Source organism: Ambystoma mexicanum, chromosome 3q, assembly GCF_040938575.1.
Source record: "Ambystoma mexicanum isolate Mex_15411 chromosome 3q, UKY_AmexF1_1, whole genome shotgun sequence".
Classification (NCBI taxonomy): Eukaryota; Metazoa; Chordata; class Amphibia; order Caudata; family Ambystomatidae; genus Ambystoma; species Ambystoma mexicanum.
Genome location: NC_090926.1, coordinates 1,126,292,650 through 1,126,319,738, shown reverse-complemented (window position 1 = coordinate 1,126,319,738; position 27,089 = coordinate 1,126,292,650). Strand labels below are relative to the sequence as shown.

At 45.3% G+C, this 27,089-nt stretch overlaps 1 protein-coding gene across 1 annotated transcript in view; it reads left to right on the top strand.

Annotated features, from left to right (window-relative positions):
* Positions 1–27,089, top strand: part of RASAL3 (RAS protein activator like 3) — a 556,797-nt gene that overhangs the window by 299,787 nt on the left and 229,921 nt on the right. Inside the window, exon 5 of the mRNA XM_069603917.1 lies at positions 13,536–13,618. Within this exon, the coding sequence (XP_069460018.1) occupies positions 13,536–13,618 (83 nt within the window). The remainder of the gene's footprint in view (positions 1–13,535; positions 13,619–27,089) is intronic.

The window sequence follows — 27,089 nt, the reverse complement described above, 5'->3', positions numbered from 1 at the left end:
ATCCTCCAGGTGAGCACATCAGTGTTTGCTTCCTTCATGAACCCTTCAAGGTGTGGGCGAAATCTAATGCACCAGTGACAAAGCCACAGTTTCAGACTTTGTGCATTCTCACAGGACTTTGGTATTTCAAGTGATAACGGGCCAAACGTTCACCTCTGGTAAAAGCAAACTGACATGAATTGCTGGCCCATTGTCCAGATCACTGGGAAGAGAGAGGAGACTAGAAAATGGTTTACTTACCATCTACTTCTGGTGAACAGCTTCAAGCTGTATTGAAGAAGACCTACAATGCTATAGAGACCTGCAAGAGAGGCACACACTCACTGTGTGGTAGGTATCAGTACAGGTAAACACACTAATGGCCTATAAACCAGAGCTTGCTCGTGTGCAAAGCACAGCAGGCAGTCTGTCTGGGATGTGTGTCAAATGAGAAGTCACTTGAGCACCAGCTGGTGATTGCGTCATTCTCAGTAAAGTGTGAGGGATTTCCTCATAGTGGCATGGCAAAGGATGGCGTGAAACAGGACAACTGTGCAGTGATCCATCCACAGAGGGAAGAGATGCCTGAAGCACATGTATCAGTAGGAGGGTGGTGTAGTGGGTTATAAGGAGAGCAAAGTGTCCACTGAAGATGAAACCGAGTTGGACCGAGGCCTTGGTCAAAGACATGGTTATGGATAGGATTAGAGATGAGTTGCAGCAGGGAGAATGGAGTATTCTGAGCTAAGCCAGTGAAGTTACAAACAGGGGAGGAAGAGACCATTATAAGCCAGGTGAACATTGCTACAGGTACACACACCAGCGATTAATGTGAGCAAGATAGGAGAGGCGCGCGCACACAAGCCTCACCAAGCGTTGTACCACTGCTCAGGGTGGGGGAGGGCACAAGGAATCAAAGCAACAAGGAGTAACATGTGCCAAAACCTACCGTAGGCTGCAACCTCCAAGCTAGCAGTGACCACAACCGCGGCCCAGCAGACAGTTCTAGTTTTGCATCTATACTGAATTCTCACCATTGCTTTTGGGGTGGACTGTTGAACCCCTTGTTGAACCTCTTGCACTTCACCAGTAGCAGTGCAGGAGGGTAAAGCCAATGTGGAGAGAAGCATAGAGCACGGAAGATCAGCATTATAATTCAATAGTAACAAGGTTCTCACTGGTCAATTAGAACCACAACAAGGTTGGACCATTCTGTGATCCCATCCATTACCCATGTTTCTGAGATTTCGGGGTCTCCCAACTACAGCAAAATATTACCAATGTATAGCAAGATATTCTCTTCCAGCCCTAACGCCACTGGAACCTTTTTAAAATCTGATTCCTCCTTACCTACTCCATGAGCTGCTCCATTGATTTTCCAAGGAGTGAAGATTGGGGGCAAGCCTGTCTGGTTTCTTTAGTTAACTCACATTTTCTGGGAAGAATTGAATTGACTTTTACCCTTGACATTGGCTCTAGATATAATAACCTCCACTCTCAAGGAGTACTGAATCAAAACCAATTTCATCAAATAGCATAAACATGTAACTCCATTCGATGAAGTCAAAGGCCTTGTGAGAATTCAGGGAAGGGACACTGAGGGGACAGTTTCACCTACCTTTTTAGATGCAGTGTCACATGTAGCCATCTAAGAATTGCTTTTCTTGATCGCCCCGGGAGGAAGGCACTCAGATCTTTGTGTATTAGATCCTAATTGATCCCCAACAAATAATTGGCAAGGACCCATTGTAACATCTAAGTCTCCCTCTTTATAAGAGCGATGGGTTGAGAGGATTCAGGGAGGTCTAACTGTTTACCATTCTTTGGGATTACCATTACAGGGGGCTATGCAGAGGTCAGGTGGAAGCAAGCCCCCTTTACCTACTCCTCAAGAACCTTTCCCACACTGGTTTTATCAGATAATTTATTTTGTTTCTTCCATCGTTCTCACAGAAAACCATTCAGACTGGTCAATGGCTAACTCGATTTCTCCTTCAGTCAGCTATGTATCAAGGTGATTCCTTTGTGCCTCTAACAAACCGTTAATTGGCCACAATACCCTCCTCTGAACTCTCCCTTTATGGACCTTATCACGGGTTGGGCGGTATCCCGGCTGTAACACCGTCCAACTGTAATAGCGTTAGTGCCCTCCGGTATTACCGCTGGTTGACCGGTTTGGCGGTAACTGTAAATCCCCATTACCCATTGGGTCCATTGGACCCAATGGGGAATCTTTGGAGCTAATACTGCATGGTAATACTGCCGGTGGTAATACAGGGCACTAAATGGGATTTTCACCTCCAGAAAAAAGCTGGAGGTAAAACAGACCATTTAGCACCCAATTCTGATAGGCCAGTCAGTCAGTCAACAAGTTTATTCGGATTGAAGAAAAATCCATCAAACACAAAGCAAAAACATCACACAAAAAGCATTTACAATCAATAAACCATATACTCAAATAGTACAACAGAGAGACTCTTAGGGAACGGGAAAGGTGAAACAAAGGCCCCCATCACCCTCTGGATGACTCCCCTTGCCTGGGCTTGGTCCCCAAAAATCCTGTCCGGTCACGGCCCAGGGGAGTGAGGTTTGCCCCAGACAGGGGGTAGGACCTCCTGACTGGCCTCATGGGCGATATCAAGCCTAAATAAGGGTGTGGACTGATTAAAATTCCGCTCCCTGGTGTCCCTCTCGACCCCTCCCATTGACCCAAGACCCTGCTCGCCTGTCTCCAGTCCCAAAAGGCCAATTCCACTATGTCCTTCGGGCTCTTGCCCACACTGGCCAATCTCCGACAGCCTACCAAGGATTCCCTAGACACAAAGGAACATCCTCTCACGGAGCGTAACCAGTGTACACTTTTGTTCACAAGAGATTCCTTGGACTCCAACGTGTTCTTTTCCATTTTTGGTACACCATGAAGATACACTGTAGCTCGACCATTCTGGTCATGAACAGGAAGCTGAGATGGGCCGACTCTGTGCCGTGGACCAAAAACAATCTTGCCCTCCTGATTAGGGCTTTTTAGGGCTACTAGGCTTGGGGTGAATTCCACCAACCCACCAAGCTCATTGTGCTCGGTGCCGCCTGCCCTGGGATATTTTCCAATGACTGAATGTGCAGACTCAGACACCAGGCTGGGGCAAGAAGGTGTTGGAGCTACAGTCTCGGGACACAGGGGGGCTTGGTCCTTGGGGTGTACCGGAGGGGAGTCAGAGAAACCCTTACAGACAATCGGAATGGTAATGGGCTCCCCCTCCCTTTGCTCCCTCCCCTTAATGGCTATTAGCGATTTAAGCAGATTTCTAATGGCAGCCAACTCAGCCAATACTTGGTTACATTTACACCCCCCCAGTGACAAAACCTCCTCGGTTGGGGGGTTAATAACCGGCCCTACAGCCGGGGAGGTTTCACATTTCCGTTGCAAGGACACCCTAGGTGGAGATAGGTAGAGAGAGGGGCTAGCCAACGGGCACAATGTGGGCATAGATATATTCCCGAAACTTCTGTTAACCAGGGAGAGATTGCGTACAGGGTCGTCGTTGATAAATGAACTGCCCCCCGCAATTGGGCTAGCCAGAGCGGAGCTAGAAAATGACTTTCCCGGGCTGGCACAAATGATAGAGCATGGTGACAAAGTGGAGGCCACGATGTTGCAAGCAGGAATGGGATTTACTGAGGGATGGCAGCTGGCTGCTACTCCGATTCCTGCAATGTCTCCCTCCTTAGACTCCGGCATCTCTGATCCGGGGCCAAGATTACCGGAGACAGATGGCACCTTGGGGAGACTGAGGCTCACGGTGGTGGCAATGGGAGAGAGCACATCTGCAGTCGATGGACGGGTCAACAGGCCTGGATGATTTCCTCCGTTGGGGCCTATGATAGCCTGATCCTCCTGGGGCTTAGAGGTACAGTCTCCTCCTACGCGGGGTACCGACATGCTGCCATAGTTAGTAGGTATTGGACCTTCCCTGGTCCTTTGTCCGGCGGCTATACTGTCCCCCTGTGACAGTTGACAGCCCCCATCTTCCAGCACTAGTGGGGGTTCAGGGGAGCATGGGAGGGGCTCAACCCCATGAATTAGGACAGAGTTTTGCACATCCGGGATTGGCGCTTTAGCTGGCACTTCCTTTTGACTCTGGGAGCCAAACCTCTTCACAGCCAGAACTTTTCGCTTGGGTTTGGGGCCATTCGCTTGGCGGGCGAGAAGAACCTCTGAGCAAAATGAAGGGAGGGGGAAGGGCGAGAGAGCTGGTGATGGAGGGAGGGGTTTCCTTGGTGGGCCCTGAACTTTCAAATTTCTTAGGGACTTGAGGAGTGACATTGCAAGTTCAGTAGGTCCACCCCAGTAGTTCTGCCCTCTGCCCTTTTATCCAAGACACACAGGCAAACAGGTAAACAGCTCCTCGTACAGTCCCTCGCCTGCACTTACTTCACCCTCTTCTCCCAGGTGGATCCAGGCCGAGCCTCCCTTTTCACCGCCAAAACACTGTGTCCTTTTACCGCCTCAGGGACAGAGTCCAGAGGGTGCACCTCCCCGGGTCCGCAAACACCCTCCGCGGGACGCCAACACCCGCGCCCTTGTCCCCCGCGGGCTTCACCCTGGCGGGCCGAGAGGCGTCGGGAAAGTAGTGGAGGGGGCGTGGCTTGTAAGTATGGAGGCCCTCCTGGGCCAAAGCACCCTCCGCGGGACGCCAACACCCGCGCCCTTGTCCCCCGCGGGCTTCACCCTGGCGGGCCGAGAGGCGTCGGGAAAGTAGTGGAGGGGGCGTGGCTTGTAAGTATGGAGGCCCTCCTGGGCCAAAACACCCTCCGCGGGACGCCAACACCCGCGCCCTTGTCCCCCACGGGCTTCACCCTGGCGGGCCGAGAGGCGTCGGGAAAGTAGTGGAGGGGGCGTGGCTTGTAAGTATGGAGGCCCTCCTGGGCCAAAACACCCTCCGCGGGACGCCAACACCCGCGCCCTTGTCCCCCGCGGGCTTCACCCTGGCGGGCCGAGAGGCGTCGGGAAAGTAGTGGAGGGGGCGTGGCTTGTAAGTATGGAGGCCCTCCTGGGCCAAAACACCCTCCGCGGGACGCCAACACCCGCGCCCTTGTCCCCCGCGGGCTTCACCCTGGCGGGCCGAGAGGCGTCGGGAAAGTAGTGGAGGGGGCGTGGCTTGTAAGTATGGAGGCCCTCCTGGGCCAAAACACCCTCCGCGGGACGCCAACACCCGCGCCCTTGTCCCCCGCGGGCTTCACCCTGGCGGGCCGAGAGGCGTCGGGAAAGTAGTGGAGGGGGCGTGGCTTGTAAGTATGGAGGCCCTCCTGGGCCAAAACACCCTCCGCGGGACGCCAACACCTGCGCCCTTGTCCCCCGCGGGCTTCACCCTGGCGGGCCGAGAGGCGTCGGGAAAGTAGTGGAGGGGGCGTGGCTTGTAAGTATGGAGGCCCTCCTGGGCCAAAACACCCTCCGCGGGACGCCAACACCCGCGCCCTTGTCCCCCGCGGGCTTGTCCCTGGCGGGCCGAGAGGCGTCGGGAAAGTAGTGGAGGGGGCGTGGCTTGTAAGTATGGAGGCCCTCCTGGGCCAAAACACCCTCCGCGGGACGCCAACACCCGCGCCCTTGTCCCCCGCCCTAAAATGTGGCGGTAATACTGTGACTGCCCCATTGAAGGGCTACAGCCCAAATCGTGATGAGGCCCTATCACTTTTAAAATTCTTAGTGTTATCTGACAAAAAACTGTCATATATGCCTTGCTTTTAATCTAAACTTACCATTCCCATCTAGTTCTCCCCCCACAGTTCTTGTCTGGTCGTCCCTGACTTCAGTATCATTAAGCAGGTGTGTTTACATAGCATCTCCATTTCTTTCACACATATATCCACCATTACATTTTGTAACTCTCTCAAAACCTCCTGGGTTGCCGCAGATGTCATCACGGACTCCAGGGCATGGGTCCGCCCAAGAAGATAATAGAAGGCCCCAATGATTATCACAGGCGTGCACGAAGATAAGACAAGCCCTCACGCATGGGGCGGCTGAAGGGCATCAAGTGTGCAGTGGGACCGTAGTGGTGAATAGGTGGCCACCTAGGGACAGTGTTCAATGAGCGAACTCACGTGGGTGAGTTCGGGTGGCCTGACCTGGTGGACGGGCCACCTAGAAGAACAGCAGAGCAGCATGGCAGGAAAAAATCCCCATATTCCATCAGGGAGCAGACCCCCTAAGCACCAAGAACAGCACACCAGACCAGAGGTACTGAGAAGGGATGGCTGACTGCAGCAGTCATCCCTATGTTTTATATGTTGTTTGTTTATGTAAATGTGCATTTATGTGTATGTGTATAGGTTATAGGTATAGTTGTTTATAATTATTCATATATATTGCATGCCAATAGTTAAGTGTGGTATTAGGTTGGGTAGGGTGTTAAGTAGGGGAATGTATATAGTGTTAAGTAGATAAGTTGGGAATAAGGAAAAAAGCTGCTGTGTGTACCCTGGCATGAGGCTGGTAAGAGAAGCGGCAACATGCAAGAATCTGCCTAGGGTGTGGGGCCATCTACTGCCCGCCCCCCTACAGTCGGTATTACCAGGTAGAGATTAGGGGTCTGTTCTGTCATATCCATCCTGTGGGGTTCTGTCTGACCCCTCTAAGGGAGGGTGTGCTGATGGAGCAATTCCCTCAGAAAGAACTCACACCAGGGGAAAATTAAGTGTTTTATGAGTAGGAGGAAATGTGTTATGTTTCATGCATTTTATAAAAAAAGAGGGGTCCCATTTGGCATCCCTAAAAAAATCCAACTTTGTGACCGTGTCTCATGAAGAAATAAGGTAAGGGGTCAGGCCGAGCCCATCTCCTGTTTAACAACTTCTGTATTTGCAGGTTGCAGAGTGCCCTTTCCTGTCCATCTAGTCTGGGGGCCTCATTACGACTTTGGAGGTAGCCCCCATTCCAAATGCCATTTCCCATTCCCATTGGAGCCCCCATAGGGCTCAATGGGAATGGGGAAGGTGCTAATTACGGGCCTGCTAATGGCAGGCACATCACACATCACCTCTGCCACTAGAATGCAGCTAAGTCCCATGAATGAGCTGGGCAAATAGTCAGTCTCCTTGACTTGCATACTTTCCAAACAGCTGTCTCAGCACCCATCCACTAGCCAGATCTCCAGGGGTCGATAACAGGGACTTAGCCGCTCCGTACTGACTGCACACGTATTGTCAAATCATCATCAATTCTCATACCTCAGACTTTGGTCCTCCTAGGGTGTTCACCCACAGCGCCTTGAGGCCATACCAATGGCACTAGGCAAATGCCATATAACATAACAACACCCATTCTGCTGAATTTTTCTTTGAGGTGAGCCGGAATTACTGCATCACCTTGGGCATATCTGCAATTAAGGGTTCTTCCACATTGCTTGTTGAGATTCCCTGGGGATGGGTGACACCCACAGCTAGTCTGGCAGTTGGTTTAGGCAAGAAAGGGGAGGCGGGATAGATCGAAGTGTCCCCAGTAACCTACTTCTTAAACATGCTTCTCAAGGGGCCTCTGCCATCAGCAAACTGCCAATGCACTCTGATCTTAATGCAAAGTACCTCAGCCCACAGCTGCCACTTCTCCACATCTTACAGGGTGAATGGTTTCCTCTCTGACTGGCTCACTGGACAGCATTGGAGCAGAAAGGGGGGCATAATCCTAACACCCTGCCAACAAACAGATTTTACAGTGGGGCCCTTCAGCAGACCATCGTCCCCAGGGAAATTCACGATTCCCTTTTAAAGTGCGGACAGAGTGGAGCTAGGCTTCCTATATCCTCAATGCCTCCATGGTTCCCCCCATTGCACAGTTCCATCCAGGCATCAGCCTGCCCTCTGCCAGTCACGTGCTGCATCCCAAAATGGAAGTTTAGTGTTACAGCCGAATAATTTACATATACACTAAGGAAATGAGCCAAGCTCACTAAAGCTGTTTTGGTCACCATTGGCTGCTGGCCTCTTTTTCCTTCTCTTCCATTCCCTCTCAGCCATATGATTAATCGGTAGGCAGCACCCTACTTGAGTATATGAACTTTGAAGAAGGCCAAGAGGGCTAAGTAAAGAGAATAAGAAACTATAAGTACCAAGAGGCATTGGTGTTACGAGATGTGGAAGATTGTTGAATTGTTTAAAGAGAGGTCGAAGTGGTCATGCAGAGGTCTATGTAAAGTCCTTGCAGTTATGAAAGTTTTCGACAGCAAAAAGATATAAAGACAAAACATGGGCAATGGAACCGTCATGAAGAGAAAAAGACAGGCTCGAACCCGGCAGAGGGAAGTCTGCTGAACTGTGATAAAGTGAAAAGGTGAATGTGAAAAGTGTGAAGGAACGTGGGGAAGGGAACCCACACAAAGAGAAAGACAGCCTTGAGTCCGGTGGAGGGAAGCCTGTGCTGAACGGTGATAAAGTGAAAAGGTGAATGTGAAAAGAGAGTCAGGCTTGAGCCTGGCTGAGGGAAGCCTGTGTTGTATTGTGGCAAAGTAAAAGTCAAGAGTAGAACTGTGTATTTATGACAAGGCAGATGAAGCCTAATGAACTGATTGAACTGCCAAAAGCTTGAAGCCCAAGCCTGAACTTTTGAATTGTACCAGTAAGCTAAAGTGTGCAAGAGTGATAGAACTGTGTCACTGTGTCATCCACCTATCCTTTTTAAGAACCTCTCAAGACCTGTGTTGTTGAACGTGGGGAAGGGAGTTGTTACCTGAGCCATTCTGACATTTCTTTTAAGACACTATTTTTTCCTTTTCTATTGCCTTAACACATTTGTCATTTGAGAAGGAGGGCAAAGTTTTTTTTTAGTATAGGCTTTTTATTTTGACTAAACTGACTGGAACTTGTTTGTTATTTGTTTCATGGTCGAGACTAGCCCCATTCTAAAGTTAGGGCAAGTTAGGAATTCTACCAAGCCAAACCAAAATATCAAAATAAGGGTTTTCGAAACTTGCATCTATTGTGTCTGTGTCTATTATTGATACCATGACTTCCTTAGATATGGTGTCTGAGTGGGGTGCAACTCAATTGAAACAAATTGGGGGACCCTAAAATTTCAAAAACCAAGTGGCCAAGCCTCAAACCCCACTATAGCTACAAAAGGCTCTATTGGATTCAACATCTACAGTAGTAGGGAAGCATTGATTCCTCCAGGGAAAAGGAGTATGATTCCAACTGACTAAGTTCTAATACCTCCCCCTGGATGATACATCAGATTAGCCCCCAAATCGGGTTTTGCTTTGAAATTCAGACTATATGTACTTGCAGGGGTTATTGATCCAGATTTCAAAGGAGATGTGAAAGTACTTTTATTAAATCATGGGGAAACACCATTTGACATTCATCCTGGGGATAAAATAGCACAAGGGATTCTCAGGGCCTTACTTCCCCACTTAAAAGAAGAGACAGAATAGTAGGTGACAGAGAGAGGAGATCTAGGTTTTGGAGAGGCTGATGAAAGACCTAACATCAGTACTAGCTATGATGAGGAATCAACTGGCTTTCTTACAAGTAATCCTAGAGTCTGAAGGCAATGATAAAGGAGATCCCACCTTCTTTTTTAAAAAAGGGACTGTTAACTTGAAGGGAAACTTCAGGGGAAGGTATATGTAAAACTCAGTTGGTAATACCCAAAACCCACTGAAAAATAGTTCTGGATATTTCCCACTCACATTTCACAGGGGGATATCTAGGACAAATTAAAACCCAAGCCATATCAGTGAAAAGTTTTATTGGCCAGGAATATATGCCGACATTAAAAACGTTGTGTAGACATGTGAGATATGTCAAAAGAGCAGCACAAATATTTCTCCACCTGCTCCTTTGAACCCACTACCTATATAGAGGTCCCATTCTCCCAACTCTAAATTTGGCAATAAATGTGTCTTAGTGATTGTTGACTATGCTACCAGGTATCCTGAGGCCTTCCCCATGAGAAATAGTACGACCCAGCAAATATTAAAACATCTGCCATCATTCTTTTCCCGGGTCGGGTTCCCAAAAGAAATTCTAACAGATCAAGGAACAAAGAACAAGGAACAAATGTATTATAAACTCATGGGAGAAGTTAAAGAATTACTTCCTTTCACTATGTTAAGAACCTCAGTTTATCATCCTCAAACAGATGAATTGGTAGAACGATTTAAACTAAGAAAACTAGTTGATGAAGGCAGGAAAGATTGGGATTGCATGATTCCATGGCCCTTATTTGCTGTGAGAAAAACTCCTCAAGCATCTACCTGATTGTCACCCTTTCAGCTATTATATGGAAGAGAGCCAAAAGGAAGGAGGCCCCAATACCACTGACTCAAACCGCAAATCAGTTACGAGAACATTGGAACCTAGTCAGATCTTTAGTCCATACCCACATAGAGAAAGCTCAATTCCAACAGAAGTTTTCATATGAAAACAAATTAAATTCAAGATGGTTTTCAGTGGGTCAAAATGTTCTGGTTCTCTTGCCAACTTCGGAGAGCAAAGTGGCATGGGCCTTCGGAGGTATTGGAACAGATTGGACAATGAATATCATCATTCACTCATTATTACTTTAACCCACAGGTGACTAATTGAATCACAGATATCACCTACCTGATGAAGGGCAGTTTTGCCCCTAACCCGTAGTAAATAGGAAGAGACACGCATGAGCTTTACCACCTTGTCTCAGCCCACCACTCTTCCTTACTGAGATATCGGCTCCCATGAACTTTTCAATTATATATCGTATCATGTAATCCCATGTATGTGTACACTAAATGTACGTATCAAAATACCAGCACGAGTATGTGTCCCCTTTTGTTAACATTCAAGTGCTTCTTGGAATGAAATTCTAACTAAATTTCTGTTTTCTTTATTATTATTGAATTGTTCACATTCTTTGTATTAACGTTTATCCCTGAGTAAACAATTGGACATCATTTAACTTTGTGGACAGTGATGTAATCTATACAGGCAATTTTATTGTGAAAGTGTACCCTGGTCTTGTCCCCCGTAGTATTCGGAGGAACCCCTTTTGCGTTACTTGTTGGAGATATGGTCTCATGAGAGAGTGCAATGTTTGGGGAAAGTCTTTTGGTTTGATCTTGCACAAGTTATCTTACAACATTATTACAGCTAAAAGATTTCATTCATACAGTGAGCCTTTAGAAAGATGTTCATACAGCACTCAACAAAACTATTTGGGAGGGCTGTGGGGATGGCGGTAAAACTGGCTGCATACAGATCACCTGGGTTCCGGTGACTACTTCTATATTACTTAACCTTTCCGGTTAATCATGCCCTAAGTGCGGACGAGTGTGACCTACAAAAAATGTTTACTTTAACAGAGTACCTGCATTATATGGCACACATATTTAAGAAACAGCTGACAAATCATGTGAGGGGGAGATTAGTATTAGAAGAGGAGTGGAAGATATTGGCAAATGCAGAGGAACGGCTTAGACTGGCAAATATATTTAAAGGGGGTGTGCAGGTTTAGAAAAAAAGGAAAAACTGTTGAGGTGCAATCCTCGTATCAAGGAAAAGACTATGAAGGGGTTTGTTTGTTTGTTTGTTTGTTTGTTTATTTATATAGCGCTCCGGACCTGGGAGTAAATGGGCGCTGGTACAGGTTACAAAGCACAATACATGGTAATTGACATATTATATACATTATATACAGATGTTTAATGGAATCAGTGTCCAAGGCAAGGGGAAGCGAATATGGCATTTTTGACTGCAGTCTAGTAGTCAGAGGAGGCCAATAATGGACAGCATGCGCTAATATCCATAAGAATCGCTTTAGAGACATACCTACAGTAAATACTATCTGCTATGGTCTTGGAAGCTCAAGTTAATACTTTGTGGGGGAGGAAGAGAAGCTCGGGGGCAACGCGTTTGTCTTGGAAGCAAGACAACGCAGCGCAACACAGGTTCGAATTCCGATCCATGCTTAGAAACCACTGGTTGGTAGTAAGTGTGTTATTAATCAAGGGCATTGGGACTTTTAACTGCCCTGCAAAGTGCCTGGAGACTGCCCTGGGTGGTAGCGGTGAGAGGTATAAAATAACATAACAAAGGCTGCATGTGGAGGCTATGAAGGTATCAGCACCTGGGCAAGAAGACCCTGTTGCTAAAACAGCAGAAATATTGAGGGTACATGCACAGATCTCTAGGCATTTGGCACACGGAGCTTCAAGAGCTTCAACAAAAGAAAGCAAAGCCCTACAGAGATAGCCACCATGGTAAAGGAAAAATGGAGCTCCATCTGAAGATACGAAGACCCCTTTGATTACTGTGGTGGTGGAGCAATGCCAGCAGGGAAGCTGAAAAGGGCGCAACAGCTAGAGGGGCCATGCGGGAAGTGGTAGCTGCATGGGCTGCGGGACAAGAGGTAGGGGGGAGAGAGACCAAGGGAGGTGAATGAAGCCAATCAGATGGCTCAGAGTGCAGGCTAATACCGTCAGTTAATTCCTGCATTCTGAGACATCTAATTGTCTCAACGGCATCTATCATGTGCTCATAATATATAGTGGAGCAATCTGATTCCTCTTGGCAAAAATGACTAAAGCACGACTTTTGAGGTGAAAATGCTTGGTTTGAATATTTGGTCCCTCTGTCAGTATTTAAATCATTGATTACCAAAGAGCAAAAAGAGGAAGCTCTGTGGGGATAGGCACTATAATGACACTTCTAGTTTGATATAACATATGAACATATCTCAATGGGGAAACAGTATGACACGCTATCTAATTGAAATTCAATTTTTTTAAAAACAGCTGCAATTTCCTGCTATTGTGCCCGGGGCACACTGCATTCCTGCAAGAATCAGCATTATGGTATGATATTGCGAATGCCCTTGTGCGCACAAGGAATGGGATCTGCCATGCATATTGTTTTCTCGTGTGAGAATCTAAAAAGTCTTAGAAGACTACTAATGAGACTTCCAATCAGACTTTTGTTTCCAGTCCGATTAGAACTGCAGGAGAACCATGGGTTTTTCTTTGGATGGTTTGTCTAATAGGGTCGTCTTCTGCTTAGTACAAGTATTTGACATATTCTAAAACATAGCGAAATTGAAAAACAGGTGAGCAAGCCAAGGAGGCAGCTATTGTAACCAAGAAAGTGCTTGGAGGTGTATAGAATAGGCTGCAACTGGGACGGGAATATCACACTGTATGTCTGGGTTGCACATTTCATATTTGTATATTCTTTAAATTAAAGGAAATGCGTTCAGTTTAATTGTCTAATCTTGCTATATTGTTAGTTCTTGCTGTTTTATGATGACACATGCTTTTCAGGTAACCATTCATGTATATCCTTTTTCTTTTAGTTTACTTTGAAACTGTGATAATGTCACAAAGTATTCGGTCTTTGTAACATTTAAGGTAAATTGACATTTTACCAAAATAAAGTGAAAGTGCAGTAAAGTCAAGTGATTTGCTTAACTGGAGTAGCCTAAAATAATTGGACAGACAATTCCAAGTACCCTCAAAATATACTTCTTACTGCTTCAAATGACTGCTGCGATACTTATTTAGCTAACAACTCAATTCTCGCCCCAATTTCAGGCGTTAATATGGAAAAGGAAAAAGAAATACAAACCTCATCCCAAGTTGAATTTGTCGGCGTCATCCATAACCGAAGGCGAAAGGTGGATCAGGTTCTGATGTCTCACCCTTTCCGATTGCGATTTTTCTTGCATCCCTTTCTATAATTTTCTGCTTACATGCACCATTTTCTCTCTAAAAATGTATATCTTTATGCCTTTATTTGTTCTCATTTTTACAGCACAGAAAGCACCGACTAGACTATATGGGGCAAATAAGCATACACATTTGTGAACATTTGTCAAGCAGTATAAGGACCAGTACTTGTTGCAATAAACATTCATTAGCTAGCATGGTTTAGCTCCATGTTCCAATAAACATTTGACTATCAAGAACTAAATACAATGCTTTGCCGCACTTTCCAGTCAGCAGAAATTGGCGACCAAACAACTGCATCAATGATTTCATATTGTTTTATAATAGGAAGAGCTTCATTGAAGGTTATAGTTGAATTTCCAATCAACAGAGATTGATGACCCTGTGGCAGCTGTGCAGATTTCAGATGGTTTGGCAGTAGATAGAAAGGGCCATTACTGAGAACTTCAGAGAAGGTTCTGCAGTGATCTTCAGTCAGCAGAGACTGGTGGCCATGCAGCTGCAGTGATCCCTGGGAATGTCCGTAAGGTTTCCGAAGTGATTCTCCATCTGCCGAGATTGATGATATACCCATGCAGATGTGATATGGCTTTCCAATAAGAACATCATCAGATCTCTCATAACACCAGAGAAAGTTCAGGGGTGATTTTTAATCAGCAGATATTGCGGTCCATGGGCTGCATCATATCACATTCCAGATGAGGAGAGAGCTATGACATTGATCGCGACATTGAGAAATGCAATGAGGTGAATGGCCATTCCATATGCGGGCATTGAACATCAGGCTGGTATTTGGTTGTCTTTTAAATATATCATAAGTATCTATGGCGTTGAAGGGATCTTGCATCATTGGAATGTTTTTAAAAAAAAAATGTATTACCATTAAGAGGTGCTTATGTGGAGGTGATTGTATGTTACTGTTAATGTTAAAGGATATTTGTACCGCGCACTATCACCATCGGAGTGGTCCCTTTGCGCTCTGACGGCTCTGAAAAAGGGAGGGGGTGAGTTAGTGGCAATGAGCTGGAAAAGTGCAAGATAGCAGCCCGGTGGGTCCGTTGGCTGAGCTTGGGGTGTATTACGGTTGGAAGTCGTCGTGTGCTGTTGTGCAGGTCTATGTGTGGTTTGTTTTGTTGTTGCAGTGTAGTGAAGTTTGTGCGGTTTGCTGCGTTTAAGGCTTGTGGTTGTGTTTGGTTAGAGTTTGAGAGGTGTATGCAGAGGGATGAAATTGTTAGTGGATTGGTTAGTTGGCATTGCTGTCCTTGCAATTGTGTCTAGGTGTGATGCCGGCTATCATTCACTATTCCATCGGAGTGTGGTGCTTGCTAATTTTCAATTTTCTGTCTAGGTGTGAGGCAGGCAAGTGATCACGATTCCATTCTAGTGTTGCACTCGTCATCATTCACAGTTTCATTTAAGGGTTCTAACATTCATATTTCTGTCTAGATGCAACGCAGGCTAAGGGTAAGAATTCCATTTAGGTGTGGCGCGCGCTAACATTCATAATCCTGCCTAGATCTGAGGCAAGCTAGGGTTAAGAATTCCATACAGGTGTGCCGCGCGCGCGAACATTCATAATCCTGTCTAGATGTGACTCAGGCTAAGGTTAAGAATTCCACCTAAGTGTAGCGCATGCTTAACATTCATAATCCTGTCTAGATGTGACACAGGCTAAGATTAAGAATTCCACATGGGTGTGGCGCATGTTAACATTCATGATCCTGCCTAGATGTGGCGCAAGCTAATGTTAAGAATTCCACCTGCACTTTTAAATGGATTCTGCTTTCCAGCAGAAGCCTGTGGGGGCTTTCCCATACACTGCAGCATGTAGACACAGGTCGTTGAGGGAATAGAATTAAGCCTGAATGTCTATTAAGAACTCTCTTTTAGACATACGTTGTGATTAATTTCTTGTATTCTTAACGATATGTGATATATCATACTAAAAGCTTACTCCCATTACTATGCTCTTGCCCATCATGCCTCCCCGCTTTACTGCCCCATTACTCCCCTGTCACCCCCCCACTTGCTTACCATTTAAACAATCATCTTGCCCTCTAAACGACACCCTGACCTCATTTACACTAGCCTTCTTCTACCAGGTTCTACCCCACCTATGTCATCACTCTCTGTCCCCTACTCACCTCACATTGTGTCCCTTTAATGCCTAATCCCTTTTCAATAAAACATTTTCCTTATAGACTGCCATTACCACCAACTCTCCGTGATGGACGTCACTGGAAACTTGACTCCTCCTCCCCAATGCTACTGCTACTATGGATGCCCTGTAGGCTGACACTGACTAACAAAAACCGGCGGATGTGCTGACCTAATGATAAGCAGGGATATACCATTATCCCTTCCTCTTCCCTGTGACTTTCCTTCCTCCTTCGATCCTTCAACATTTCTCTTTCCAACTTCTCACTCTGAGTCCCCTTATTGTCCTCCTGATCTACAACCCACCCAACATCCTTAATATCTTTTCCTCTGCTTGAGATTTTCTGACTGATTTCACTACCATCATAAAGGGCAACATCAACCTCTCCAATATGGCCAACTACAACTTGGCTCCACTTTGTCTGAGCGCTCTCTGGTCAACCAACTTAACCTTCCTATTCAGACCCAAGCAAACCTCTTAGATTTCATCATCTTTTCCTCCACTCTTAACTCTTCTGTTCTATCTCTCCCTCTGGTCACTCGCATATCCACTTTACCATTTCTATGTTCCTCCTCTCTCATCTCCCCCTCATCTATCCCCAAAAGTAATGTAAAACTGACTCCACCATTCCTCTACCAAGTCAAGTCCTCTCTTTAGGCTCCCCACTTGCCCACTCTCTTAGCCTCACCTTTATCATTTTCAACAAATCACTGCTGTTTCCTGGACTGTCAGCATCCTGCTCACTTATTTACACATTCCTGCCCACATGCTCACCCGTGCAACTCTCCAGCCAGCCAACATCTGTGAATGACTATGTTCCTTCACCTCTGTCGCTAGCAGAAACATCACTCCCCTACTCTTCTTACTGCTCACAAAGGCTCTCTAAGGGCCATTCCACCGCTAGTTTCTCCCCTTTGTGCATTGACCGAATATCTTCTCTCTGATCACATCCTCGCTAACTACCTAAGAACTTCCAGGCCATGGTTTGCCCACCTACAAATTGCTCGCTATTCCCCAGTCGTTCGTTGAACGACATTTCCTCTTACTTCTCCTCCAAAATCACTAAAATATATCAGAGCAGCCTTGGCTAATGTGGATCATCCCTCCAACGCTCTTGTATGTGGGTAATAGGCCGCTCCAGTGTCCTCAACCTCCATGAATCCCTTAACTGCCTTCCCTAGAACACTCCCCAACATTCTCTCCGAGTTGCAACTCCAGGGGAACCCACCATGAAGTAAGGACGCTTTAACCATTCATTCAACTGCCGCACTTGATATAACAGGCAACAACTGCGCTTCTGAAACATTTTAGATCTCTGGTTTCAAAGGGGCGATGAGTCCAGTAGAGACGACCAGGAAGGACAAGGAGAAACTTATTTTGCGTTTAATAGCAGGGATATAAAGCTGTAACATACCGTAGACGCGAAGAAATGGTGAGCGATAACGCATCAGGATCTTCTCCGCTATGAAGTGGGGAGCTTGACCATGTATAGATCTGTGTACAACGCACAAAGTCTTATACAGAACTTGCTGGGTAACAGGGATCCAATACAAAGTGTGACGAGCCTGGATGAGGCATTGCAAGGCTGGTTTAGTGGCATCTTTGCAGCCATTGGCTGCACCATTTGAAGCCGGTTGACTGCATATTTACGGATACCCACATATGCTGTTTTGGCATAAATCTGTCTAGATATGAGCAAAGGTAGCATGGCCAAGATCCGTTGAGGCCTGTCCAGATACTTGGATATATAGCTAGGGGCTCTCAGTAAGAAACAAAGGATTTTACCACTTTGTTGAAATATGGTTGAGCAGGCAAGCTTCTTGTCCAGTACAATGCCAGGTGCTTAACTTCATCCCTTGCTCTGGGAAGCCTGCAAGTGCCCCTAGGCAAGCAGGCCAAATGTCGGAGGTAATGGGAGGTTCATAGCGGCCAAAGATTATAACCTCCGTCACCTATTATTAGATGTCTCCAAACTCCCTTCCCCTCCAGTTTTATGGGCTCTCTCCCTAACTTTGCATCTAGAGTAAAAAGCTTGGGCTGTATTTGGCAAGCAAAGCTTGTGATGGAAAACAGGGAAGTGCCAAAGCGCAGTCTGTTTTTTTACTCTATGCGCCTCTTGCGTCTCGCTCTCCATTTTATGCCACTTACTGATCATGATATGGTAGTGGGGGCCTTAGTCAACTCCCACCTCGACTGTGCTAATATTCTGTTTGCAGGAAGTCTGGAAACACACTTGATAAGGCTCCAAGGAGAGCACAGAATGCCACAGTTTGGCTAATTTTCAAAGTCTCTAAACCACCACCCATCTCTGCCCTTCGAAGATCTCTAAACTGGTGAAGGAAATAATTCACTTTAAAATGTTATGCCTGGATTTCAGATGCCTTCACAATCATGCACCCTCATAGCTTACAGACAAAGCGAGTTGGTACCAACCAAGTCGACATCTTTGTTCATCAGAGAAGCTAGTGGTACCACCATCTCGCTGTTCTTCCAGAGGAGATCAGCGGTTCTCGGTCTATGGTCCGAGACTGTGGAACTCCCTGCCTTGGCAACTACGTTACATTACAGAATTAAAGTCTTCGGAAATCTCTCCAAACATTCCTGTTTAAATAAACGTAGTTCTTTCTGGAAGTGTAAAGTTAGAGCCTTTCTGCGAAATCATACCTTGGAGATTAAATGATTTTTGGTATCATCTGCGCCCAGATAGAGTTTAGTCTACCGGCTTCTCATATAGCGCATTATAAAAACTTCAACATGTATTTGGAATGAACATCATGCGATTTTCCATCATATGGTAAATTCACTTTTTTTTATCACTGCAGGGCCAGTTATTGGTTCCATTTAGCTTAGAAGGAATATGTGAGTCATCTGCTCGATTATAAAATCTCAGGCCATATGGATGAATGATGTGGTCCAAAGGTTGGAGATAAACTTTACACACCAGGGGACTACACAAAACAAACGCAAAGTAGGAATTCAAGCCCATCCCTTTATAAACTGACAACCCGGAAGTGCTTGAAAAAGCACTACTGTTTCTTCTTTGTACATGATTAGTTTTTAATTTAACCATTACCGTATTCTGTGTGGCAACACTATTCCTATCAACCCAACTGTGGTTAAAAGAAGCCACGTACATTGCTGCATTCTCCACATAATGAGCAAGCTTAACCTCCAACCAAACCACAAGCCTCAAGGACTCTGCAGAAAGAATGGCTGTGGTGCAACTGCCACCATCCTGATCGTGACAGAACTCTGCACTATTTCCACCATTCAAATTCAGTGTGTCTCCCAAACATTCATATGGCCAGGCATACATAACACTATGTCAAAAGTTAGCTATAAACCATATTCACCAAACAGTCCTCTCTCGTGGGACATGTCTTAGGCACACCTTTGATCCCGCTCACTAGCCATAACCTCAATCGCTCTTCCACCTAAGGCAATGGCAACTGTGTCAAGGTTGTGTGTTCCCAGCTTGCCAGAGTCCTATTAGGAATGAGGTGAAACATGACTAGACCTTGCTTTATAAACCCTTGCTGGTTCCCAAGATGTTTGTAAGACTACAATGTTCATTGAATTAAATTCCACAGAGAGATCCAACAAGATAAGCAGGCAAGCCTCCTTCTGGTATATAGAGAGCATCATCAAGCACGATTAGGATGATGTCTGAGTTCTGTGAATGGGTTGGACTTGGACTCGGACTCCAGCCTGATTAGATGCCAGGACATTTCTCTGAAACAGGGTACATACCAAGCTGATCTGAGTTGAGACAGGTATTCACAGGAACTGCAGGGGCAGGAGCTGGCGGTAAGTAAAGAGACAGAGAGAAAGCAAAGACAAGCAAATATATTGGGCAACACGGATTGATCAGAAAAAAGGGTGTACTGGAACAATATATGGGGTCTCCAGGGATAAGGGATCGGTACCAGTAGATTACTCTTAACAACGGTCATACAGCAGTGTCATGAGTTAGGCGCGCTGAAGAGACTGGTGTACTCAGTGCAAGGGTAAAACTGGAGACCATATACTGAGGCAGGTAAGACTTCAATGGACTAGACGAAGGCAACAGAAGTCTTTCCCTTATCTGACCTGAACAGAGACCAATCCAGAGGTCACACTGTAAACGGATTCAAAGCAAAGGCACAACAGTGGATCAAGATGTAATACAGGTAAAAAGAAGCGTTGAAAGAAATACGCAGGTACAGGACATGATAGAGAATCAAAGTACAAAGCAGAGATTGGGATATCAGAATACACAAGGCAAAGGACTCAGGCAAGATAGGTCGCTGCCAACACAGCGAATACAAGAGATTCAGGAAACTCATAATACTTAAGAACAGGCACTAGAACTATGGACTGAATTCGGGTAATATCGCAGGCAAGGAAGAAACAGGAAAACTGCAAAAGGCTGGTACTGCAGAGAGAAAAGCTAGGCAGAAATAGGACACGTCTGTAAAGAGGAAATGCTTACAGAAAAGGGAGAAAAGATATCAGTAAAGAACTGAATGTCACTAAAAGCAAAAACGGACAAGCTTTCACAAATCTAAAGGTGGAAATCAAGGAAAGGTTCAAGCAAAAATTGAGGATTTTCAGCAAAGGGCAAAATCTGTTCACAGGAGCACAAGCATAGACTCCTGTTGAAAGCTGTTAACTGACAACTGCTTCTGATCAAAGTGAGCTTATTAAGGCCCTCCCAGCTAACAAACCAATAGGGTTGAAATGATTGCAGTCTCAGGCAGCTGTGTTCAATTAAGCACAGCCCTGGCTTCAGTAGCCTGCAGCAGTGGTTTCTAATTAAGGGTTCTCCCGCTCTCTGCAGCCTAGCCTGCAATAGCCTGGAACAGGTGAATGCAATCAGTCCCTCTACAGCTTAGTAGCTTGCTGCAAACAAATGTACTTAGTATGCCTCCTCCAGCCCTATGCCTCTGGATCAGCATACATGTACCAGCATGAATCTTCTGGTTTAACCATAAATCCGGAATGGAGCCTGAAATTAGATAGGTCCAAAACTGCAGCATTAAAACAAGTAAATGAATACAGAGGCAGTTTGCTGGTTTTAACTTCGCAAGTATACCATAAACAAAGTCTCTGAATGTACGCATGTAGCGATTCTGGGTGGCAGGTGGGTAGGATCGTGACAGAATATTAATGAATAAGTGATAATTGCTTGGCTGCTGTAAAACATGATGTGAAAGTTGTGACCTTTCATGTCTTTATGGCATCTAGGAAAATGCAAAGAGTCAGCTATTATTGATCATCTGTCTGGAGCAGAGAACCTTGAAGGTAGACTTCACTGTGGGCAATGGCAAAGCATAATTGGTTTATCGCATAGCGGTAATGAATATGGAAACATCATCCCCATCATGTGTTGAAAGTGATAGGCAGCTGACATGGAAAGCATCACATGTTAGGTCACCCTTTAGCCTGGCTACACGCAACCCATTGTTATACCATGTATTGTTTTCAGTCTGGTTGTTCTGTATTGAGTACCTGTACTATCACTTGTCACTATAGGTGGTGGTCACAAATCGATTTTAAAGCACTACTTTGTTCTAGCTTTGTATATTTTAATTCAGTTGCCAACTCAGTCCCATTAAGGACTTGTGAATACTAAGAACTTTCTAACTTTATTGTACTGAACATTTTTACAAACAAAAAGCATAAAAAGATGACAAATGCATGACAATGAAATGCATCTGCAGTAAATTAAAGCAAAAATGGTTTTTTCTACATCTATTTTTGTCTGAATTGCTTAACTTCATGAGTACGATTACATCTAGAGTTATTGTGCATGTATGTGACATAATAGAAAAAATCTAGGCCTACCATAACTAATTAGTAGACCCCAGAATCTTAGACGTCAGAGCAGATCCCCTCTGCACCAAATGGAAAGCATTTAGAGCACCACACATGCCCACACAAGTGACCTCTGTGGACTACCATGTTCTTCCTTCAAATCGGCCACTAGGATAATAGTGAGACAAATCAAACGTCGCCAGTCAGATAGCACAGTGAGATGAGCGCTCATTTTGTACATCTGTGAGTACCACGTTTTGGGTAATGATATCAACTGCTAATGCAGAGCTTTGATGCCCTCGGGAGAGCTAACGCTATATAAAAACTGGTATTATTATTTAACATAGATGATATATACGTACGCCATCAGAACATGATATTTAGCTGAGCTCATGACCTAGCGCAATATGCCAGCCGAACATCTTTTTTTTTAAATTATTTGCATTTGGTTTTTACAAACCTTTACAGACATATGTATCAGAATCAAGCTGTTATACAAAGTTTTAACAGAACAGTAAAATTCCATTTCATTAAAATAGTTTTATACGCTCACAAGTCTATTAATTAAAATCAATTTCACATCATCTGTGTGAAGTCAAGTGTAAATGACTTTCTGATTTTTTTGTGCAAAAATACAAATGTGGAAATTTCATCAGAGAATTCCAAATCTATGTGCAAAAACACAAATGTGCAAACTTCATCAGTAACATCCAATTAAGATGTTAAAACGAATATTATTGGCTCAGAATAGATAATTTGACACTTGATTAAAGAATAGATAATTTTACACTTGATTAAAATTTGGTGAGAATAAAAATCAATTTAAGTAAACCAGTTAATAATGTACTAAGATAGATCTTCTTTTCTCGCTATTTCATCATCAATAAACTTCAAAAGGCGAGTTAATGCTAGAATTAGTGATGTATTCTGTTTGCACATCATTCTTATCCATAAAAGATTAATTGCATATTCTGATTCGCTACTAATGAACTTTCTTAATGCAAGTAATCTAGCGGCTCTAAAATGGGGACATATTAAAACAAGATGTTTTAGTGTTTCCTTTGACTCGTTACAATTTGCAAATCTGCACTGCGGCAACCATTTTGGTGGATCTACGGAAGCCCAATGTATTGTTCTTTCATTTGTATGTAGTTGATTTAATTAAAAACGCAACTACAGAGTATGAGCCTTCCTGCCCGGAAAAGATCTTAAGTAAGAACAACTTAGGTTTCTTTTTCTAAAAAACTTAACATACTCCTCATACAAAGTGTATTTGTTTAAATCATCTATGATAGAAATCCAGTCATGATCATATATTTTTTTCACAAACCTAGGATGGGTAATCAGATCTTGATTCACAACATCTAGATTAGCTAATAAAGACTGTATTTTCCTGCAAAATGACACAAAAGGGTGCGAACAGTTGTCATGCATCTTCTCGGATAAGTTGATATAGAGCGAGTTTGAAGGAGGTTCAATGATTTTGGAATATTTGATTATCATTCTCCACTCCTATCTGGAAGCTAATGAGCTGAGTCCCAATTCATGATGCACCAAAGAATTTGGTATTGAGGCTGCAAGATGGATAGTTTTCTTCCACAGGCTCTACCTTCAGAATGTAAAAGTCTATCACTGGTAACATAGAAAATTGTCATGATCTCTGCTTCCAAAAGATCAGGACTTGCCCGATTCCCTTGGAAGCAGACCCATAACCCTGGTTCCGAGTGCCAGCCAGTCCCAATTGGGACCTTTTGGACCCTGTCCTGGCGCCAGTGGCACCAGGCTCATAAAGATGCCCAGTCCCAGCGCTGGAAGCGCCGGGCTCATAATGCTTGGGTGGACTTACCTGCAGCAGACCATGCTGCTTACTTACCTGCCAGTTGAACCCCTGATCCTCTTCTGTTTGGGACTACTTTTCCTGTTGGGTGGGGCAGGAGCCACTCCCTAGGTTCAGAACACTGGAACTCTTCTGGAAAGCAGGAACTCCTTTCTTACCTAGGCGTGGCTGTGGAAGGAGACACCGAAGCACTACAAGAGGCTATTTAAACCACACCCGATGGATGAATCTTGCTTTGCGTTATTCTGCATTCTCTGCAGCAGAACGCTCATCGTGTCTTCTGCTTCTGATCCTGGGCCTAAGGGAACAAAGGCTTACCATCCTGGAATCCAGTCTTCAGCAGCACCTGTAAATACAAAGAAAGAACAGGTTAGCACTACGGTCTTCAGTGGCAGCGCATCTCTTCCCTGGTCCATCGGCTGTCACCAACGCCTCGCGCTGCATTCCGGCATCTGAAAGACAAAGGCTTACCTACTCTTCGCATGCTCCGGAGGTCTTCGCACTGCATTCCGGCATCTGAAAGACAAAAGCTTACCAGCTCTTCGCACGCTCCGGAGGCCTTCGGCGCTGCATCCCGCATCTGACAGACAAAAGAAGGTGCGTTTAAAGACATTGGGCAACTTTATTACTCACGTGCCATTACTCCTTCCCACGCCGAATCCAGTGGGTATTCCAGCACCCTTCAGCTTCTCTAAAGCTCCGAACTTGTACCTGCAAGATAAAAGGGACAGTCAGTGCGCATCGTGAAGCAGGCTACAAGCGCTTACTTACGTGCTTCCAGGCGCTTCTATTCCTCACGCGGGTTCGATCCTCAACTCTCATCAGCCCGCCATCCGCCATCGCCGGAACCCTGCAAAACAAGAGATATCATTACAAAAGACTTTTAAGACATTTGAAGTGCCCAGAACTTACCGTTCGTGCAATTAACGACGGACAGCAGTCCTCTGAGGTCAAGAGGCCTGCACCCTTATCCAGTGAAGAAACTGGTTACGGCACCCTGCCCCGAGGCAGATGGAGAGCTCGGCGTTCACTTACCTAACGTGAGGGCGTTAACCTTTGGGGTTCTACAGGAGAAGAGAAAGGGAAGAGGAGAGAGGCACCCAATAACCCCAGTCCATTAATCCCATATTTTCTATCTGCAGACATCTTACTCTTTGAGTCAGACATACAGTGCACAGAGGTCCAGCCCAAAGAGCCAACCATGTGTTACACATCACCTTTGAAGATACGGCATTCACCCAGTCAAGACCGGCGCCTCTGCGGGAAACAGGTGAGCGTTACAAAAATGTACAGTATTTACTGTAAATCACTCTCATTTGTGATATTAAGGACCCTAACTTCTCATTTAGAGTATTCTTCCACATTGCCTGAGAGGAGGTGTTGCTTAGAGTGTATCCAAGATATGTCATGTGCGAGGATTGTTCAATATTTACACCTTCAATCGACCATTTATACAACCTTATTTTCTTGTCACCAGTAAAAATCATAATCTTTGATTTGTTCGGATTCGGATGTAAGTTATGTTTCTGTGCAAACGATGAAAGAATTTGCAATTTATTTTGTAATCCGAATGGCGTAGTGTCAAAGAATATAAGGTCATCCGAACATCATTCATAGATAGTAAAAGGGCATGTGCTAGCCACCCTGTATGATATGATATGATATTTAATTTATATCACGCCTATACACAAGTGTTTCAGAGAGCGACGAGGCAAGGGATGGGTACAAGGGAGGACAAAAACAACGATCTTACTAGGCCCAGTGACATTGAGAACACGCAAGTGCAGGAGAGAGGGAAGGGGGAAAGTGTAAAGGGGAGGGGAGGAGTGGAAAGTGTTGAACATGTGATCAAAACTACAACAGCTAGTGGGGCCAGCAGGTGGCAAGTGCAAGAATTAAGCGCAGACAACGGGTGTCTGATAAGTGCAGGTAAGGGGACTGTAGGATTGCAGATGCGGACACAAGTGTAAGGGTTGACAGGTACAGTGCGGGTATGCCTTTGGGTGGGCAGGGAACTGGGCCAGAATTCCGAGGGGCCTGTACGCTCTTTGGGGGCAGTGGAGTAAAGTTAGGCCAGCAGAGACAGAGCAGTAGACCTTAATGGGTTGGGCATGGGTTGCGTTCAGGGCTTACGGGAGCAAGAAGAATTACTTTGTACACTGTGTTTTCTTGTGCATGGTTGCTACATGACTTGGCTCACAAAGACACTGCGGAAAGCTCAAAGTCTGACCACTGCCAAGCCATATGCCTGCTTTTTGTCCTTAAACACTTTTCACAGAAGCACAAGCCTAGGGTTTTGGTAAAAAAAATAATTATTTCTTTACCAATGGCATAAATGAGCAAGAAAATCAAAGTTGTTTTGCTCGGTTGCGTGCAAACTTGTCAAATTCTGACATACAATACCTCCCAAATATTGTTGGGGCATTGGGAAGGAAGTAGAAGTGCTTTGCCTCCTGTGTTTCCTTGAGAATGGCTTCAATATGCACAGGCTCGCCATACAGTGAGTGCATTTCAGACATATCCTGGGCGCAGCAAACACCTTTCTCCAGCTATCTCAGCTGTTGGCGCTGCGCCCCATAGAATACAGTTGAGTCCCACAATGAATTCAGTGCAGTTGTACACATAACTCCTCCACTTTTTCCTTCTATTTTTCCTTCTTATGCCTTCCTTAGCATCTTATCTATCCCTCGCGCTCATCCCAACTATCTACCCGACATTGCCACAGCTGAATGTTGTATCAGTAGCATCCTTTGCCTCTCTGACCGACAAAAGCGCTTCAACCCCATAAACTATGGCACGAGGCGCTATACAAATGCAAGATAACATAACATATATGTGTAGCCCCTGTTTCGCGGCCCTGGTCCGTGCAAGGGCGTGCATCTCTCACCACAAACCAGGGACAGTCCCCATGGAAATCACCAACCCCACCCTATAGCCCGCTGGGTATGGGAGGGGCGCTGCACCTGCTAAATAAAATCACTGTTGAAAGGAGATGGGCCACACCCTGAGTTATTTGATCACAGACACCAGAGTGAATTTTATAAGGATCTTAATGGGACCCCTCTTTATTTAATAAAAACACTAATTCCTTTTCCCTTTACCCTAGGAGTCCCCTGGCGTGAGCTCCAACTAACTGGGGGACCCATTACATCTGTTCACCCTGCCTTGGAACAGTGTCATGGACCCTTATGTTGAGTCTGCCGCAACAGCCCCCCTTCGCTTGCCTGGCCTCAGGCACCACCCACATGGGGTGTGAGGCCAGAGGATGGCCTCTGTGGGTGATCCTATCCTGCTGGGCGGCCTCAGGCAGGCTGCCAACCTATCCCACTAACTCACCACAGAGTACCTCCTCTGTATTCCCTATTAAAAATAAGGGCCATCTTTACATTCTACCTCTACTTAACTTGTTAATCTACTTAACATACCCATACTACGTCCGCCCTTCTTAACATACATAAGGATACTTAAATAAACATACACATATAACTATACATCGATATATACAGACTTACGCTATATATACACCATAAAATGCTATGTCAAAATGGGGTGACTGCTGCAGTCAGTCATCCCTTCACAGTACCTTGCAGTCTGTCCCTGGGATGCTGTCTCTGGGCAGGCTGGTGCA